This window comes from Lissotriton helveticus, chromosome 5_1 (assembly GCF_964261635.1).
Source record: "Lissotriton helveticus chromosome 5_1, aLisHel1.1, whole genome shotgun sequence".
Classification (NCBI taxonomy): Eukaryota; Metazoa; Chordata; class Amphibia; order Caudata; family Salamandridae; genus Lissotriton; species Lissotriton helveticus.
In genome coordinates, this window is record NC_136065.1 from 1829990954 (window position 1) to 1830008208 (window position 17255).

Sequence of the window (17255 nt, forward strand, 5' to 3'; positions counted from 1 at the left end):
ATTTACTCCCAAACTGAGGGCTGGGAGACCATTTTGTTTGTATTACAGCCCACAGCTTTGACTGCCTTAGCCCCACAGACTGTTTAGATGAGTTTGCCTGTAGGAGGTCTCTCACATTCCATAGCGACAGTCTGCCACTGCTGTGCACAAAGAAGGTGCTCACATGCATGAATTTCATCTTAACAAATTCGCTTTGTTTGTCTTGCTTCCTCAGATGGTCTCCTACTTGAGAACGTGGCCAGCGGTTGTGGCTGTGGTGCTCTGCGTCTTGGCGTGCCTGGCCACGTTAGTAGACTCATACCCACCAAAGCCGGTGACTCCAGGAGATGATGCGTCACCAGAGGAAATGACCAAATACCTGACGGCCCTGAGGCATTATATTAACCTTGTGACAAGACAGAGGTAAGGAGAGAGACAGGGCTCTATCGATGAAATCATCCTTGAAGTGTGAGTGAAGGGCTTGCCAGTAATAGTACACATTCTGCATAAGAAGTGACATAGCTGGTTTCCTGCCAAAACCGTCCTTAAAAAACAGAAGTGCACACTACCCAACGCCATAGTCCCCTGTGCTCTTCCCCCGTCCCGGACCAATTTATTGGCTGCCGCATTGTGGACACACAGCAAACTCGTGCAGGGGGTGAACCGTTGGTGCACTGAATGCAAGACTGCTTTCTCCCCTACCCACCACTACCCTGCCACACTCCTTCACACTCTCAACCATGGCTGCTGCTCACCACACTACCACAGTGTTGCACCACACAACACTGAGGAAGTATTCACATGCATCTCCTAAAAGCTCTCATGCAATGTCTCATACCCTGCACCCACCACTCCAGCACCAACAGCACTCAGCACCCCACTCACTCACTCAAACAAGCAAACCATACACTCACACGCAGACCACCCACCACCCATGCATCAACCCACACCCACATGCGTACTCCTAAACACCTGTTTGCTCACCAAACACTCCACAGATATAAGGGAGCTACTGCACGACCATGGTCTGGACCTACTCTTCCTCACAGAATCATGGCTAAACCCAACCTCTGCACTGGACATTGCTACAGCCACCCCCACTGGCTACATGATCACCAGGCAAGACCGTTAGCACAAGCCCGGAGGTTGAGTCAGCATCAACTTCAAAGACACCATCAGCTGGACCACCTACATGGATACCTCCACCAGGTACATGGAACACCACACATTCAAAATATGCATCACACCCAACTTCTTCCAAGGCAAAAACCTTGAATACAGACCACCAAGACCCTACACCAATTTCGCCAGCGATGTAATGAGTATTACATTTCTAGAGCGCAACTGACACTCCCAAAGGAGCATCCTGGCGCTAAGTAGTAATGAATGTGACTGTGTACACTTAGCCAAACTTGATAAATCTTGGGAGAGCAATGTGTCAAAGAGTAAGTGAATAGCACATGGCATCGGAGAAGCCAAAGAGCAAGTATTAATCTCTTAATTCTTTCTGAATCCATACATTTTACTCCATAGGAAACTGGTTCCAGGCCCTTGTGCCCAGAACTGTGAAGGAGTTTCCTCTTTGGGTTTTAAGTCTATACTTATGGGGGTTGAGCAGGTTGGCTTCTTCCTCCACATTACCTAACAAAGTAAGGGTGGAGGAAGTTAGCACCATGGCCAGGGTAGAGTCTCTTAATAGTTTACCCTATTGTCGGGAGGGTTTGGGGCCTGTCACTGATAGGAAAACACACAAAATGATGGACGGAATGTTTCACAATGGCAAAACATTCACCCCCAGTCACAGATCTGGGTTTAATCCATCGTTGTTTGCTCACCAAGCCACCCCAGTTCAGACATGGCCATATGCAAATCAGTCTTGACCCTGTGCCTCATGGGAACAGTCCAGCCCGAACTGCCAAGCCATGTCTTCACTGGACCAGAATCCAGCATCCTAGGACCGGTTTCTGGCTATCAGCTGTCTTCAGCCATGATAGCTGGACTCCGGTGGCCTAGTGAGCACGGGACCCACGTCTGGGCATACCCTTCCCACATAGGGTGAACAGCAAAACACACAAGATGATGGACGGAATGTTGCGCAATGGCAAAACATTCAACCCCAGTCACAGATCTGGGTTTAATCCATCGTTATTTTGCTCACCAAGCCACCCCAGTTCAGACATGGCCATATGTAAATCAGTCTTGACCCTGTGCCTCATGGGAACAGTCCAGCCCGAACTGCCAAGCCATGTCTTCACTGGACCAGAATCCAGCATCCTAGGACCGGTTTCTGGCTATCAGCTGTCTTCAGCCATGATAGCTGGACTCCGGTGGCCTAGTGAGCACGGGGCCCACGTCTGTGCATACCCTTCCCACATAGGGTGAACAGCAAAACACACAAGATGATGGACGGAATGTTGCACAATGGCAAAAAATTCACCCCCAGTCACAGATCTGGGTTTAATCCATCGTTATTTTGCTCACCAAGCCACCCCAGTTCAGACATGGCCATATGCAAATCAATCTTGACCCTTTGCCTCGTGGGAACAGTCCAGCCCTAATGCTCATGTTAAATTCTGAGCGGAATCAGCATGTGGTCCGACCAGGCCTGCCTAATTGGAGTTCTGTTGTAAGCCTAGAGTAATTATCACAAACTGCATCCAGGGTGTGTCCAGCAATGTGAGTCTGTGAAGTAACCAGCTGATCAAGACCCTGCGAACTTAAGATGTCTAAAATAGGTGATGTCTGAGTCTTTACTACACTTCAGATGGAGATTGTGTTACACAAGTCCTTAAGCCATGACTCCATAATCAACAGAAAGTCTAGTCTGAAGTCCATAAGCAAGTCAAAAGTTTTTTGGGTGTGTTTGCTCAAGGACCATGCATTAATAAGTCCCCCTATGAACGATCTACCCACAGATAGCCGGAGAATAACACCGGGAGGTGGTGGGGGTGGCACTGAGGAGACCCCAAACACCGTTCCAGAATTAAGGCATGAACACAGGCATTCCTTTTTAAGGGGGATAAAAGAACCTCACACTGTATCCTAGGGACATTCATAGCTTTTAATGTATAGGGTGGTATGGGCTTACCTGGAACAAAATAGGTAGAGTGGCTGGCACTGGTAGTGTTACCGGCGTGGACGGGCGCAGACGGGCTTGCATTTGGTGTGCCAGCTGCACGCACACAGCATCCCCCTTCTCAAGTAACTGATCAGGCAGGGAGATCTAGAGTGTCACCAAACAAGATCGCTGCTCCGAGGAAAAAACCCAGGAAACCAGGAAAAGGATAAAAAGTGAGATGTGCACGGCCACAGGAGGCGAGCAAGCACCGGTAATGGGGGCAGGCACCGGGACTCGAGACTCGGAGTCCCAGCAAGCAGCGGAGCCGTGACCAGGAGCAGCAGCCCCTCCCCCCTTACACCGGGGACCTTAAATCTACAACTCGCGCCGCCCGCTTCGCGGGAGACGCTTTGTGCGGGTGTGCACGGCCACAGGAGGCAAGCAAGCACCGGCAGTGGGGGCAGGCACCAGGACTCGGACTCCCAGTAAGCAGCGGAGCCGCGACCAGGAGCGGCAGCCCCTCCCCCCTTACACTGGGGACCTTAAATCTACAACTCGCGCCGCCCCCTTCACGGGAGACGCTTCGTGCAGGTGTACACGGCCACAGGAGGCGAGCAAGCACCGGCAGTGGGGGCAGGCACCGGGACTCGGAGTCCCAGCAGCAGCGGAGCCGCGACCAGGAGCAGCAGCCCCTCCCCCCTTACACCGGGGACCTTAAATCTACAAAAGCGCCTCCTGCTTCGCGGGAGATGCCTCGTGCGGATGTGCACGGCCACAGGAGGCGAGCAAGCACCGGCAGTGGGGGCAGGCACCGGGACTCGGGCCTCGGATTCCCAGCAAGCAGCGGAGCCGAGACCAGGAGCAGCAGCCCCTCCCCCCTTATCACCGGGAATATTTAATCACATCCGGCCTCACGCCCCGCGGGACGCGCGCGGGCGGGGGCTAGGCTAAGCCCGGGCACAGGGCGGGCCGTCTGTGGCAGTCAGGGGCCGAAAGGATCCGGACTGGGCCACCCCATTTGTCGCCCGCAATAAGGTACACGGACTCACGGAAGACAGGTAACTTGTTAAACTCATAAAGTGCCGCCGACAAACACACCACTGTTAGAATATCGTCCTATTGACTGCTATTAAGCAACCAACCAACCCCATTGTCAAAAATGAGTAAACGGAAGGGGGCAGTTGGAACATTAGATGACTTCTTTACAAGGGTGGAATCGGTGATCATACACGAGATACAGGCAACCGAGAGACGATTGTCCTTAGACCTTGTCCCGCTCCAGTCACGTTTTTCACCTGGGGATACTTCGGATCTAACTTCTTCGGGTTGTCTAAGATCTTCCTCTGTGCCTCTAAGCCCTGAAATAGTAGTTACAAATACACAGTCTCCATCCTCTTCCATTAACCAGGATCTAAGCGCCCCTGCTAACAATACACGAGGGACTCTGAGTAAGACAGCCAGAGGGCAGACATTGGCTGCTACAGCACCTGGGGGAAAGAAAAATGCAGCAATATCAAATCAGTCAAAGCCCAGGCAAAAAATGATAGACTCCAACACAGGCACCCTGCGTAGTAGCGATGGTAGCAGTGGTAATGGATCAATTGAACTCCGATTGACCAATTTTATCTCCACCCAGACTGAGGATCTTTTGATTAATGGCCCTAATACAACCGATATGGGCATCGAAATTTTAGATACTTTAATGGAAGGATTTGAGTCCAGATTGGATGATGTAATGGAGATTTTCGTTAAGAAACTTGATGTTCTATGGGAGAAAACGTCTCAGAAAAATACCATGGTAGTGAATACAATCAGGGGCGGGGAAATTGAAAGTGCTTTGCAAACAGCACCATATGGTCAAACAAATGGTCAAAGTTATTGTTTGTAACGGTGATTTGCAATCTCGAAGTATAGTTGATCCCATGGCGCGCTCCCAAGCTGCCCTTTGTGAACTATGTGGGATTAGGGGAGCCCCCCTAGCAAAAAGTGATGGTCATATCAATAGAAGTAGCGGGCTGACGATAAGGAAGGATGGTATTGGTACCCACAAGGGGGGCAACAATCAGGGCAGGCCGCCTAAGCAGGGCCTAAGGCCAGATAATGACACCAACACTGTGAAGAGAGATCCCAGTAAGCCCGGTTCCAACTTTAACTCGGATGTATTACACCTCCCACCAGCCTCTGCCCCATATGTGCTTGTCCTAACTGGCGTCACTGCGCTCAGGGAGGGACAGAAAGAGTCCTGGCCTGATCTGCAAAATAAGTCGGTAGACTGGCTTCATAAACACAAAAAGTTTGACCCGTATAGGAGGGAAGAAATAATCATGGCCAGGAGAGTAGGGTGGGTTGGACCATCAAACAAATCTATAGAAGGGGACTGCATTGTTTTACATTTTAGGAAGCCCCAATTGGTCCGTCGCCTTCTATCCCTCACAGATGAATCGCTTAACCCACCGACCAATATCAGTACCTTCACTTTGGGATATTTCTATAAGCCATCCCCATCTCCAAATAGAAGTATCGGAACATTCATGCCCCTATCCAATGGTTATCAAGCCTTGTCCAGCCTGGATACACAAGATTGACAATTAGACATGGTGTCTAATGCAGAAGTGAACGATAGGTCAATCATAAATACCCCAATTAGATCCAATCACTTCTCAGAGAGGCCAAATTCATCAAAAATGGCAATGAGGCTAGACTAAGTGTATTGAGCTGGAATGTGGCAGGTCTACGCTCAAAACTTGACAACATAGAATGGATAAACATGATTAGGGAACATGACATTGTTATGTTCCCAGGAAACCTGGGCTACAGAAGAATTATACATTGAGGGGTTTCATTGCCTCAGTGTGCTATCCCAAGTACCTAGGTTGGGGAGACCATCGGGAGGACTGTTTATGGGGATTAACGTGGCTGCTGGTGGAAGTTTTAAGGTAATCCCATCCGACAGTCTAGATTATCAAGTAGTATTGTATAAAAGAGGGATTCATTTCCACTTGATAAATTTTTACAACAATGATTTTCAGTCACTTCCAAATAAGAGTTTAATAAAGCTCTTTGATTTTATTTCAGATTTGGATAACCAGCCTAACAATGGGGGGTCTCTTGGGTATTTTACTGGGGGGGGGGGATTATAATGCCAAAATTCTCGATTTACATTCGGAAAAAGGAACGGCCTATTACAGTCAATTCGATAAGCAGAGGTAGAGAACTGAACCGGTTCATAAGTTCCCACAATCTGTCCAATGTTATGGACCTGGTCACTGGGTCAACCACGAATAATCATCCAACCTACAGGGGACGAGGTTGTAGTTCTATTATAGATTTTATTTTTGTATGCCCGCTGATAGAAAAACAGCTGGCATCTGCTGAGGTTGTACCCTCTGACTTCGGTGATCATAATCCCATTAGGGTATCAATACACACTGCCCATAGGTCGACTTTTCAGACCGAATGTGGGGCCACAAACCTAACAGTCTCAACCGACAATTTAAGATTGTGTAGGAGGGGGGTCGATAGCTCCGAAATTTTCAGGAAATTAGCAGGGGACAACATGTCTCTTATTGTTTCTTGCCTCTCATTAGAACTACCACTTGCACAGATAGTTGGGGACTTTGGGAAGATCTGTCAGACGATTAAAATCCTCCTCTTTAAACCCAGTCCCGAAGTAGCGCCTAACCCCAGATGGTTCAACCATGAATGCTCACAAGCAAACAGGGACTTACGTAGGACTCTTTCAGCCAATCCGAGGTATATTACAGAAGTCAAACTAGCCAGAAAGAATTATACTAAGGTAATTAACGAAAGGAAGACGGATCTCCTGATTGAACGTTGGGACAAATTGTCTGAGGCCGCTATCCAGAAAAAGGGCAATATTTTTGGGGCGGCAGTCAGAGAGGTCCGTTCTAAGGGCCATTCCTCGATGACTATTAGCTGTAATATTGCTAGCAATGCATGGGTCGAACATTCTTTGGATATCTACACCCCTCCACCCCCATGTGAGGCAACTTTTACCCCAGGTAGCCCGGCACCCATAGATATAAGCAATTCAGAAGTCGTGAAAGCCATTACCCCCTTCCATGCTCTTGACGAGCTCAGCTCGCCATGGCATATACCTCTCAGGTGCTCATGACGAGCTGAGCTCGTCATGACCACACCCGTTTTCGTTGCTGTCCAGCACAGGAGGGGAAACTAGCAAGCAGCGATGTGGTTAACCAGAGTCTGGGCAATAAGGCGCCGGGCCCAGACGGACTCCCGATTGATTTAATTAGGTGGAACCCGGCTTTCTGGGCCCCTTTGCTTCTGAATGTTTTTAATAATTTAACTCTGACAAAGTACCTGAGACTTGGGCTAGAAGTATTATAGTCCCGATTTTAAAAAAGGGGGGTAGATCTCTTCCGTGCAATTATAGACCCATCTCTCTAATATAATACCCTCAAAATTTTAGGAAGAGTCCTGTATAACAAAATTGTGGGATGGACAGAAGAAAATGCTATTTTGGACCCATGCCAGCTGGGGTTCGCGGTAAGGTGGGAAGTATTGAACAATGTCTTAATTTAAACTTAATTGTCGGGAAATACACCATTGCTAGGAGGACCCCTATCTATATGGCTTTTATGGATTTGTCCACAGCTTTTGATCTAGTGATAGGTCAAAGCTGTGGGCTATCCTTTTGGCAGGTGGGCTGGATGAAACCTTGGTTAACTTTTTAGCATACCTACACAGGGACCTCCATGCTCAAGTAAGGATTGGGATGGGAGGAGAGGTTTCAGGGACCATTGACATCGGCAGGGGTGTCAGACAAGGATGCGTGTTGGCCCCCCAACTTTTTATTATATATATCAACGGGCTGAATACCTCTCTGAAAGTAGCTACTCAAGATGTACCATATGTTAACAAAGAGCCCATGCCCGTACTTCTTTACGCGGACGACGCGGTTCTCATAGCTCGCACCCCGAATTCATTGCGTCTTCTTGTTAAAATTTTTTTAAATTATATGAAAGAGCTAGACCTTTGGGTAAATTTCAAAAAATCTTTCCTGATGAGCAGTGGCCCAGGGAAGCGCGAAATAGGCTCCATCATAATAGATGGCCAAAAATTGACTTTGGTCAGATCCTTTGTCTACTTAGGGTTGGCCTTTGCTGCGAACGGCTCCTGGAGTGAGCATTTAGCTCACGCCAGGAGCATGTTCTCAAAGGCCACCAACTCAATTTTAGGTTTACCCCGCCCTAAGACTACGGGTGCTCTTTTAGCAGTGCAGAAAATATAGCAACTTCAATGCACCCTGGTGGCCACATACGGCGCTGAGATTTGGGGAACTGTTATTTGCTCAGCAATCCAGCAAGAGGAAAACAGGTTCTGCAGGAAACTACTGAGCACCCCAATCTCAACCCTCCAATATATTTGTCACAAGGAGCTCAATATTAATTTTATAACTGACTAGCAGCCCGTCCCGACGTTGTCCTGGTATGAAAAAGAAGGTCTTAAAAGGTTAGAATAGGCATGGCAAAGGTTTTTTTAAAGTTCATCGAATAGTACATTTATTGTTTCATGCGTCTTGCCTGTGCGGCTGCTCAGAAACCCTCTTTCTGTTGCGCGGAAGGTGAGTGTGTGCTCTGAGGTTTGTTGTCCTTTTGGCAGAATGCAAACGTGTTTGTCCGCTCCTGCCGATGCCCCTGATCAGTCCTGGCATGCACACTGAGGGCATGTGCCTTAGTAGGTTCACGCACTCCGCAAAGACTTGTTTCTTGCACTTAGACGCCCCACATAGCGTCACTGCCAAACGCCACAACTCCAAGGACGCTATTTCCCCTCTCCGCAATGCTTCCGGTGTCTTTGTGAAAGCTGCGCCCCTTTCTTTATGCTTGCCCCCTGTGACAACACCGAGGCTCACAAATGAGTGAAGCTTTGTTTTTTTCCCGCCGCAAATACTGTGAGTGTTATCATTAATGGAGCGTGAATGGGCTTGCACAGTGAAATCGGTGGCCATTTCAACTCCAAGGACACTATTCCCCCTCTCCGCAATGCTTCCGGCGTCTTTGTGAAAGCCGCGCCGCTTTCTTTATGCCTGCCCCCTGTGACAACGCCGAGGCTCACAAATGAGTGAAGCTTTGTTTTTGTTCCCGTCACAAATACTGTGAGAGTTATCATTAATGAGCGTAAATGGGCTTGCACAGTGAAATCGGCGGCCATTTCTTTATGCCAGCCCCGGCCCCTCTGACAACGGTGAAGCCCACAAAGGCGTGAATGTTGCGCCGAGTGAATAGTGCACTTTTGAAAGACGCACCCCTTTTTTTGATGCCAGCCCCCTCTGCCAACGCTGAGGCTCACAAATGAGTAAAGCTTTGTTTTAGTTAGCGCGGCAAGTACTGTGAGTGTTATCAGTATCAGTAATGGAGCGTAAATGTGCGTGCATATTTTATTATCGTTTTTTGATTTGGGCCAGGCCCCTCTGACAACGGTGACGCCCATAAAGTGTAGTTTGAGATGCCCATCGCTACTTTGACACGCTGATGCTACTTTGACACGCCCATAGCTGACAGCAGAACGCCAACGCCCACAAGGGACTACTTTCCCCCTAAGGTTGTTTGACCTTTGTAATGTATATGGTGGCCAGATGTATAGCCTATGTCCTTCTGCTGCAACTACCCTTTACAATGCTGTATTGGGTGTTGTGATTGGTGCTGTACTTCTTGAGATTACCCGCCTCAAATGTTTCAGGTCTCTCTTTATAATACTAGTATAGATTTTATCCGGGCACGACCGGCACTCATGTGGGTTTCAGTGTGGAAGAATGAAGCGGCACTTTTGACACAGCAGATTATTAAGGATTGTTTACTTTGCGATAAAGGCTTAGAAATCCCATGGCTAAGCGGTGTTCTCACCAGTTTGCATAGCATAAACAAAGAAAGTGTCTTTCTGGATCCCATATCAGCTGAATCTGTCCCTAAAAAGGAACTGCGGAACGCTCTGTATTCCCTATATAACAATGAGCGGGAAGTGGTGGAGTCCAGGAAAACATTAGTGCGAAATTATAGGGCCATAGAACAGTATTGCTATCCGCTTCGCATGTATTTGACTCTACCTATGATCCGCTGGGAAAGGAGCCTTTTGTTATGACTAAGAGCAGGCACAATTCGATTTGCACTCTGTTTCCCACTGGGCTATAGCCCAAATTTTAATCAAAATTTGTGCCCTTGTGACGGGAGGAGTGAGCAAACCACTATGCACTTTATATTCTTCTGCAAATACTATCTTAAATACTCAAAACAGTTATTTTATCCATACTTTATTAAGAGAAGACCAATTACCTTGGAGGCAGCATATTGTCGTATATTAGACTTGGACAATGATGAACTGATTTCCCGCACTGGCACTTTTCTCAAAACTGCAATAAGGGCGTGTAGGTCTATGATGGTTCCTTGATTATGTATACAATCTATGAATTGCTTTAAATATTTATATATATCAATATGATCGTCTCCCTTGCTTTAGCCACTTTGGACATATGCACATGGAATTTTTATCTTTTTATCAATCATTGTGATGTGTTTATATTATTGTACTTTTATGGTTACTATTGTATCCGAACAAAGTTGAACTGAACTGAACTGAACTGAGATATGAAAGTGAGCTAATAACATATTCCCCTAAAGGTATATTCTATTTCTATTAGCAGCAGTCAGCCAAATTCACAGTGCAAGCAAACGCTTTTGTTTACTTTGTTCTGACAGCAAATGAACAATTTAAACAACAAAACGAAAAAAAGATTTAAAACGTCTACCGTTCTAAGCTAAGAAAAAAAGACTTCCAAATCAGGCAGCAGTGTTTGAGCTTTGCTTCCTCACAGTATGTGGATAGCAAGCATGGCAGTAGAAAAGCAAACTTCCCTCTCTCACAAAAGGCAGCAAGTGCACTCTTCCATTCCCTGCAGAGCAGACCCAGCAAGCAGACTAATGCAAGGTTTCATCGGTCACAGAACATGTACAGTTAAGGCATGAGTGACATGAAGGTTACAAATAGATCTCTAAAGCTGGTGCTGAAGTTCCTGAGTAGAATATATATGTGCATGAGTGGGTGAATGTGTGGATTGTGACATAACTTTCACTTGGGTGATGTTCCATGACAGTATTCTGGAAGTGATGCTGTTGTCACTCGGAGACCTGGTGTCTGTGTGGATTATTTGGTTTTCCATGCACTGAGCGGGGAACATCGTTTACAACGAAACTTTTACCACGCACTTCCATTACAACGCAGGTATTACAACGAAAGTCGTTACAACGACTTTCGCTGGAGGGCCCTGTTGGATAGGGAATAGTTTATTTTTCTATCCAACACCTTCCCTACTATCCACAGGGACTGGAGTTGGAATAGAAAATTAAACTATTCCACTATCCAGCACCCCCCAACGCAAGTCGTTGTAACGACTTGCATTGTAATACCTGCGTTGTAAAGGCATGCGTTGAAACGACATGCATCCCACTGAGCAGTTGGTGTTACCTATTTGGTCATTGTTTTTAGAGCAGCCCACCCACAGCCTGTCACTCTGCTCTGCTCTAGAGCAGCACATAGGTGTCAACACTCTTGGAAAAAGTTCTTAATGCACCTGCATCAGGAGCTGTGCAATCCCTGCCTTGGTGCTGCACCTGTTCAAAATGTTGAGGGCCACCACTGATCGTCACTCAGTAGGGGGAGCAGCGAATTCCATCATGAACTGGCTGCTGTGAGTTCTAGGGACTATGTAGCCAGGCTGTGCAGCAAGCAGAGTCCACTCCCCTTTCACCTCCGAGATTGCTTCTCTCTGCTGAAGGCCTCCTCAACCTTTCTGTCTCCATTTTATACTGTAAGGCTCACAGTCTCACCCCTGCTGCCTTCAGTGACAAGTAACACATTCTCTGTCCCCCATCCTGTGCTGACAGTGATATACCGCCACTTTATCCAAACTTCATCCTACACTAAGCGCACCTATGCTCTCGGTCTTCTAGCCTCTGTTGTGAGGGATCATCGCCTCTTTTTACACCCTGTGTGTGTGAGCCCTCACCAGCCTGTGCCCCAGAGATGACGGCGGTTCCACTTCTCGCCACATTTTATGAAGCGGAAGGCCCTCGGCCGCATCAGCACTCTGTATGTGGCAGTAAGCTGTAGGTCTCAACAGCCTGTGCTACCAGAGGTGACCCCCTGACCATCTTTCATTCTCAGCATCTCTCAACACTCATCCCTACAGCCCATGAAAGAAGGGATGTCCACTCATTCTCAGCATCTCTCACCATTCATCACTCCAGCCCATTAAAGAATTGTCCACTCATTCTCAGCATCCCTCAACACTCATCCCTCCAGCCCATTGAAGAATTGTCCACACATTCTCAGCATCTCTCAACACTCATCCCTACAGCCCATGAAAGAAGGGATGTCCACTCATTCTCAGCATCTCTCACCATTCATCACTCCAGCCCATTAAAGAATTGTCCACTCATTCTCAGCATCCCTCAACACTCATCCCTCCAGCCCATTGAAGAATTGTCCACACATTCTCAGCATCCCTCAACACCCATCCCTCCAGCCCATTGAAGAATTGTCCACTCGTTCTCAGCATCCATCAACACTCATCCCTCCAGCCCATTAAATAATTGTCCACTCATTCTCAGCATCCCTCAACACCCATCCCTCCAGCCCATTGAAGAATTGTCCACTCATTCTCAGCATCCCTCAACACTCATCCCTCCAGCCCATTGAAGAATTGTCCACTCATTCTCAGCATCCCTCAACACTCATCCCTCCAGCCCATTGAAGAATTGTCCACACATTCTCGTCATCCCTCAACACTCATCCCTCCAGCCCATTGAAGAATTGTCCACACATTCTCATCATCCCTCAACACTCATCCCTACAGCCCATGAAAGAAGTGATGGCCACCAATACTCAGCCTCCCTCAACACTCATTCCTCCAGCATTCCTCAACACATATCCCTCCAGCCCACTCATTCTCAGCATCCATCAACACTCATTCCTACAGCCCCTGAAAGAAAGGATGTTTATTCATCCCTCATCCCTCACCACTCATACCTCCAGCCCATGAAAGAAGTGATGCCCACCCATACTCAGCATCCCTCAATACTCATTCCTCCAGCATTAAAGAAGTGATCTCCACTCATTCTCAACATCTTTCTACACTCATCCCTACAGCCCCTGAAAGAAGGAATGTCCACTCATTCTCAACGTCCCTCACCACTCATCCCTCCAGCTCCTTAAAGAAGGGATATCCACTCATTCTTAGCATCTCTCAACACTCATCCCTCCAGCCCATTAAAGAAGACATGTCCACTCATTCTCAGCATCCCTCACCACTCATCACTCCAGCCCATGAAAGAAGGAATGTCCGCTTATTCTCAGCATCTCTCACCACTCATTCATCCAGCAGCCCATGAAAGAAAGGATGTCCACTCATTCTCTGCATTTCTCACCACTCATCCCTCCAGCCCATGAAAGAAGGGATGTCCGCTCATTCTCAGCATCCCTCACCACTCATCACTCCAGCCCATGAAAGAAGGAATGTCCGCTCATTCTCAGCATCTCTTACCACTCATTCATCCAGCAGCCCATGAAAGAAGGGATGTCCACTCATTCTCAGCATTTCTCACCACTCATCCCTCCAGCCCATGAAAGAAGGGATGTCCGCTCATTCTCAGCATCTCTCACCACTCATCACTCCAGCCCATGAAAGAAGGAATGTCCGCTCATTCTCCGCATCTCTTACCACTCATTCATCCAGCAGCCCACGAAAGAAGGGATGTCTACTCATTCTCAGCATTTCTCACCACTCATCCCTCCAGCCCATGAAAGAAGGGATGTCCGCTCATTCTCAGCATCTCTCACCACTCATCCCTCCAGCCCATGAAAGAAGGGATGTCCGCTCATTCTCAGCATCTCTCACCACTCTTCCCATCAGCCCATGAAAGAAGGAATGTCCGCTCATTCTCAGCATCTCTTACCACTCATTCATCCAGCAGCCCATGAAAGAAGGGATGTCTACTCATTCTCAGCATCTCTCACCACTCTTCCCATCAGCCCATGAAAGAAGGGATGTCACTCATTCTCAGCATCCCTTTCCTGCATTGAGCGGCAGCCCTCAGTCTTTCCTGCTCATGAAAGAAGGGATGTCCAGTCGTTCTCGGCACCCCTCACCCTATACTAACACTGGTAGTCCCCTTAGGCGCCCCAGCCTGAGCTGGGAGAGGAGACCCCTTCCCAACCCCCTCGACACCTTCAGTGTCAGCGGTGAGTCACTCAGGCAGACGTGGCCTTTGGACCAGTGCTGTGCTGGCCTAGGTGAAACCAAATGTGGCACCTCCTCCCACCCGTCGTCGGTATGTTGGAATTAAAAATGGGAGGGGGACAAAAGAAAGGAGGGTACGTTTGGACAATAAAAACAGACAAAATGTGGACGCGAGTGTTTAACGCGCTTTTCTTTACAGCCAGGGCAAGGGGAGAGTGCTGCAGTCAGCTCCTGCGCCCCTCTGAAGGTCGGCGCCCTGGGCATGGGCCCAGCTCGCCCACGCTAGAGGCTAGTCCTCCCAGTACTGACGGGGGACGTCCTCTCTCTTTTCCTCGTCCTGTAGTGGGAAGGTAGACCCCTCAGCCGCCCCAGCCTGAGCTGGGAGGGGTGCCGCTTCCCACCCCCTCCTCCCCTTGTGCGTGCAGCGGTGAGTCACTCAGGTGTCTGCAGTGGCGCCCCAGGCACGGAAGCTCATTGTGCAACCAAATGGCTGCCATGAAACGCACCATAAACCGCCAGCATCGGCCCCTGAAGGCGATTTACATGGATGTGTTCCACGAAATGAAATTGAAATCACTCCGGGGCCCTCTTCGCTGTAGTGGGGCGGGGCGGAGGGGGGGGGGCGCTGTCAAACAGAAGGGTCGATGCATGTGCACTGAGGGCGGGGGAAGTGTGAAAGGGTTCCTCTGGCACATTTTGCACGCCACGTCTTCATACGCCGTTACCCACAAGTCTCCACTTCTGTCCTGTACCCGCGCCACCCTGGGCTGCGTCAGTCGAACGATATTAACGTGTCTCAGCGGGGTCTTCATTAACACACATGACTTTTTCTGTCTTTTTTTCTTTATTTCCATACAGGGCACAATTTAATTAAAATGTTTTTGTTTAAACGACGATCACGATTTGGTGCAAAAACACAGGGTATTTGTGCACAATGAAGAGATTGTTTTCTAAATGGGGTTGGCTATGTACGTCTTCACATTAGGAATATTTACCGAATGCACAGGTGGGTCTTTTATGCAGCAAACATTCACCAATCACTTGGTCATGGCATATCGGCCAGGCTGGCTATTGTAAATTGTGTCTTAGATAACCGCAGCAGACCTGGGATACAGTCTCCACCTTGCAGGGTACTGGCTTGCCAGAGTCAGTTTGTTCAGGGAGTTTGTGCTCCATTCCTTAAATCTGCACCCAGAGGTTTGCGACATTGAATGCGTGTTCAGATGTCCTCATTCAGGAATCACAAACATCTTCCAGTTACACTTATAAACGTGCGCCACTCGCAGCTTTCCTTGGGTAATCCCGAAAAGTCCCCAAAGTCTATTTTTGCAAAAATATACACTTACTGTATTCTAACGTGAAGAAAATGATAGCAGGTACACGTACATTTGCTAACTTATTTTCTATCTAGGGGAAATACATTTTCCCCATATAGAACCCCATACCCGAATCCCCAATGAATATTGCATTATTTGCCTATTCCGGTGACCCTCGGGCCCGATACTGGGGTAAGCCTCCTACTTTTTTCACGGCGACAAGTCGTCATAAAAATGGGTTGTGATAACTCAAAGGTGTGTAAAGTTGTGGGTATGCACCTGGCCGGAATGGCCCACTCCCTTTCGACAGGAGCCCCCCGCCCCTCGCGAGTAAACCCACTTTCAAGTACAAAACTGCTGTGAACTTCGTGTTTTTTTAACACTCATATAATGCTATTTGCACGATGAAGCCAAACTTGCACTCAGAAGAAGCTTTAAAAATCGAGCATTTTTGATCCTTTAGCTAGTCCCTGTTGGGGTGCCCCGAAGTGGGGAGTCCCACAGTTGTCTGCCTTCTGCTGTGCTTGTGGCTGGGGGCTCTCATCTGTATGAATGGTCATAAACCTGTCAGCTGCAAGTTCTATTGTGCTGCTATCGTCGGTGCTGCTGTAGTGCTACTGGAGAGTGACACGTCGCCACCCGGATGGCTCAAATGGTGTGGCTGTGTGAGTTGGAAGAGTGTGAAGCTGGTGTGTTTAATGTGTTCTGCTCAGGGTGACCAGAATTTTAAAGCCAAAAACCGGGACATTTCACAAAAATAGAAGAAGTACTATAATTTTACTTCAAGTGATGAGAGCGCTCCTCAGCAAAGAATTACATAACAGGCAGTAAGAACATACATAAAATGCCATTTTTAGGTCTCGCCTGTCGATGCGCATGCGCATCGAGCAAGCGAGACTATAGGGGCTCATCCAGACTTTATCTAACTTGCAAGGAATCGTGGCGATTCCTTGCAGTGCCCGTGACTTTTAAGCTCAATGCGCATGTGCATTGAGCTTAAAAGCGCGTGCACATGCACCCAGCCGCCTACTCTCTCTCTCAGCCTTCCCACAACTCCGCCCCCTCACTACTTGATTGCACGGCCGCTAGGCCGTGCCTCCCCTACTCTCCTCCCCCCTCCTCCTCTCCTCCCATGCCTGCCTGCCTCAACTCTCCGCCTCCCGCCCCCTCCCCCTAGTTTATTGTGTTTATTTGTATTTCTCCCCCAGGTCGACTGCTGTGCTAGGCTCCTCTCGTTGCGCTGGGTCCCTCCCTCCAAACTTTCCTGGCTCATTCACTTGCTTACAGTCTGCTGCTGTACTGAAGGTCCCCGCTCCCTCTGCCGAGTGTTTTGTTTCTTCTTATACCAGCAGCCGCACATGGTAGTCTGGTTTACGGAAGTTTCTGTACCAGAATTAGTGGCTTGTACATTGATGGCAGCCACCCATGTCAAACCACGTTTGGTGCCGACACTGTTCTTCGGCTGATAAAGGCAGTTTGCCTTCACGACGGAGGTCTGTGTGAGCCCACGCTGCAGCAGGGCGCATTATTAACCCCTCTGCTCACAATTGACGAATACTTGTTAATGTACCGGGAGCACAAATGGGTGTCTTGGAACCGGAGGACGTTGATCGGAATTCACTGCAGG

At 48.4% G+C, this 17255-nt stretch overlaps 1 protein-coding gene across 1 annotated transcript in view; it reads left to right on the forward strand.

The window, feature by feature from the left end:
- The first annotated feature begins 211 nt into the window (after positions 1-211).
- Positions 212-17255, forward strand: part of LOC144753836 (peptide YY-like) — a 30245-nt gene continuing 13201 nt past the window's right edge. Inside the window, exon 1 of the mRNA XM_078641394.1 lies at positions 212-402. Within this exon, the coding sequence (XP_078497520.1) occupies positions 215-402 (188 nt within the window). The 5' untranslated portion in view covers positions 212-214. The remainder of the gene's footprint in view (positions 403-17255) is intronic.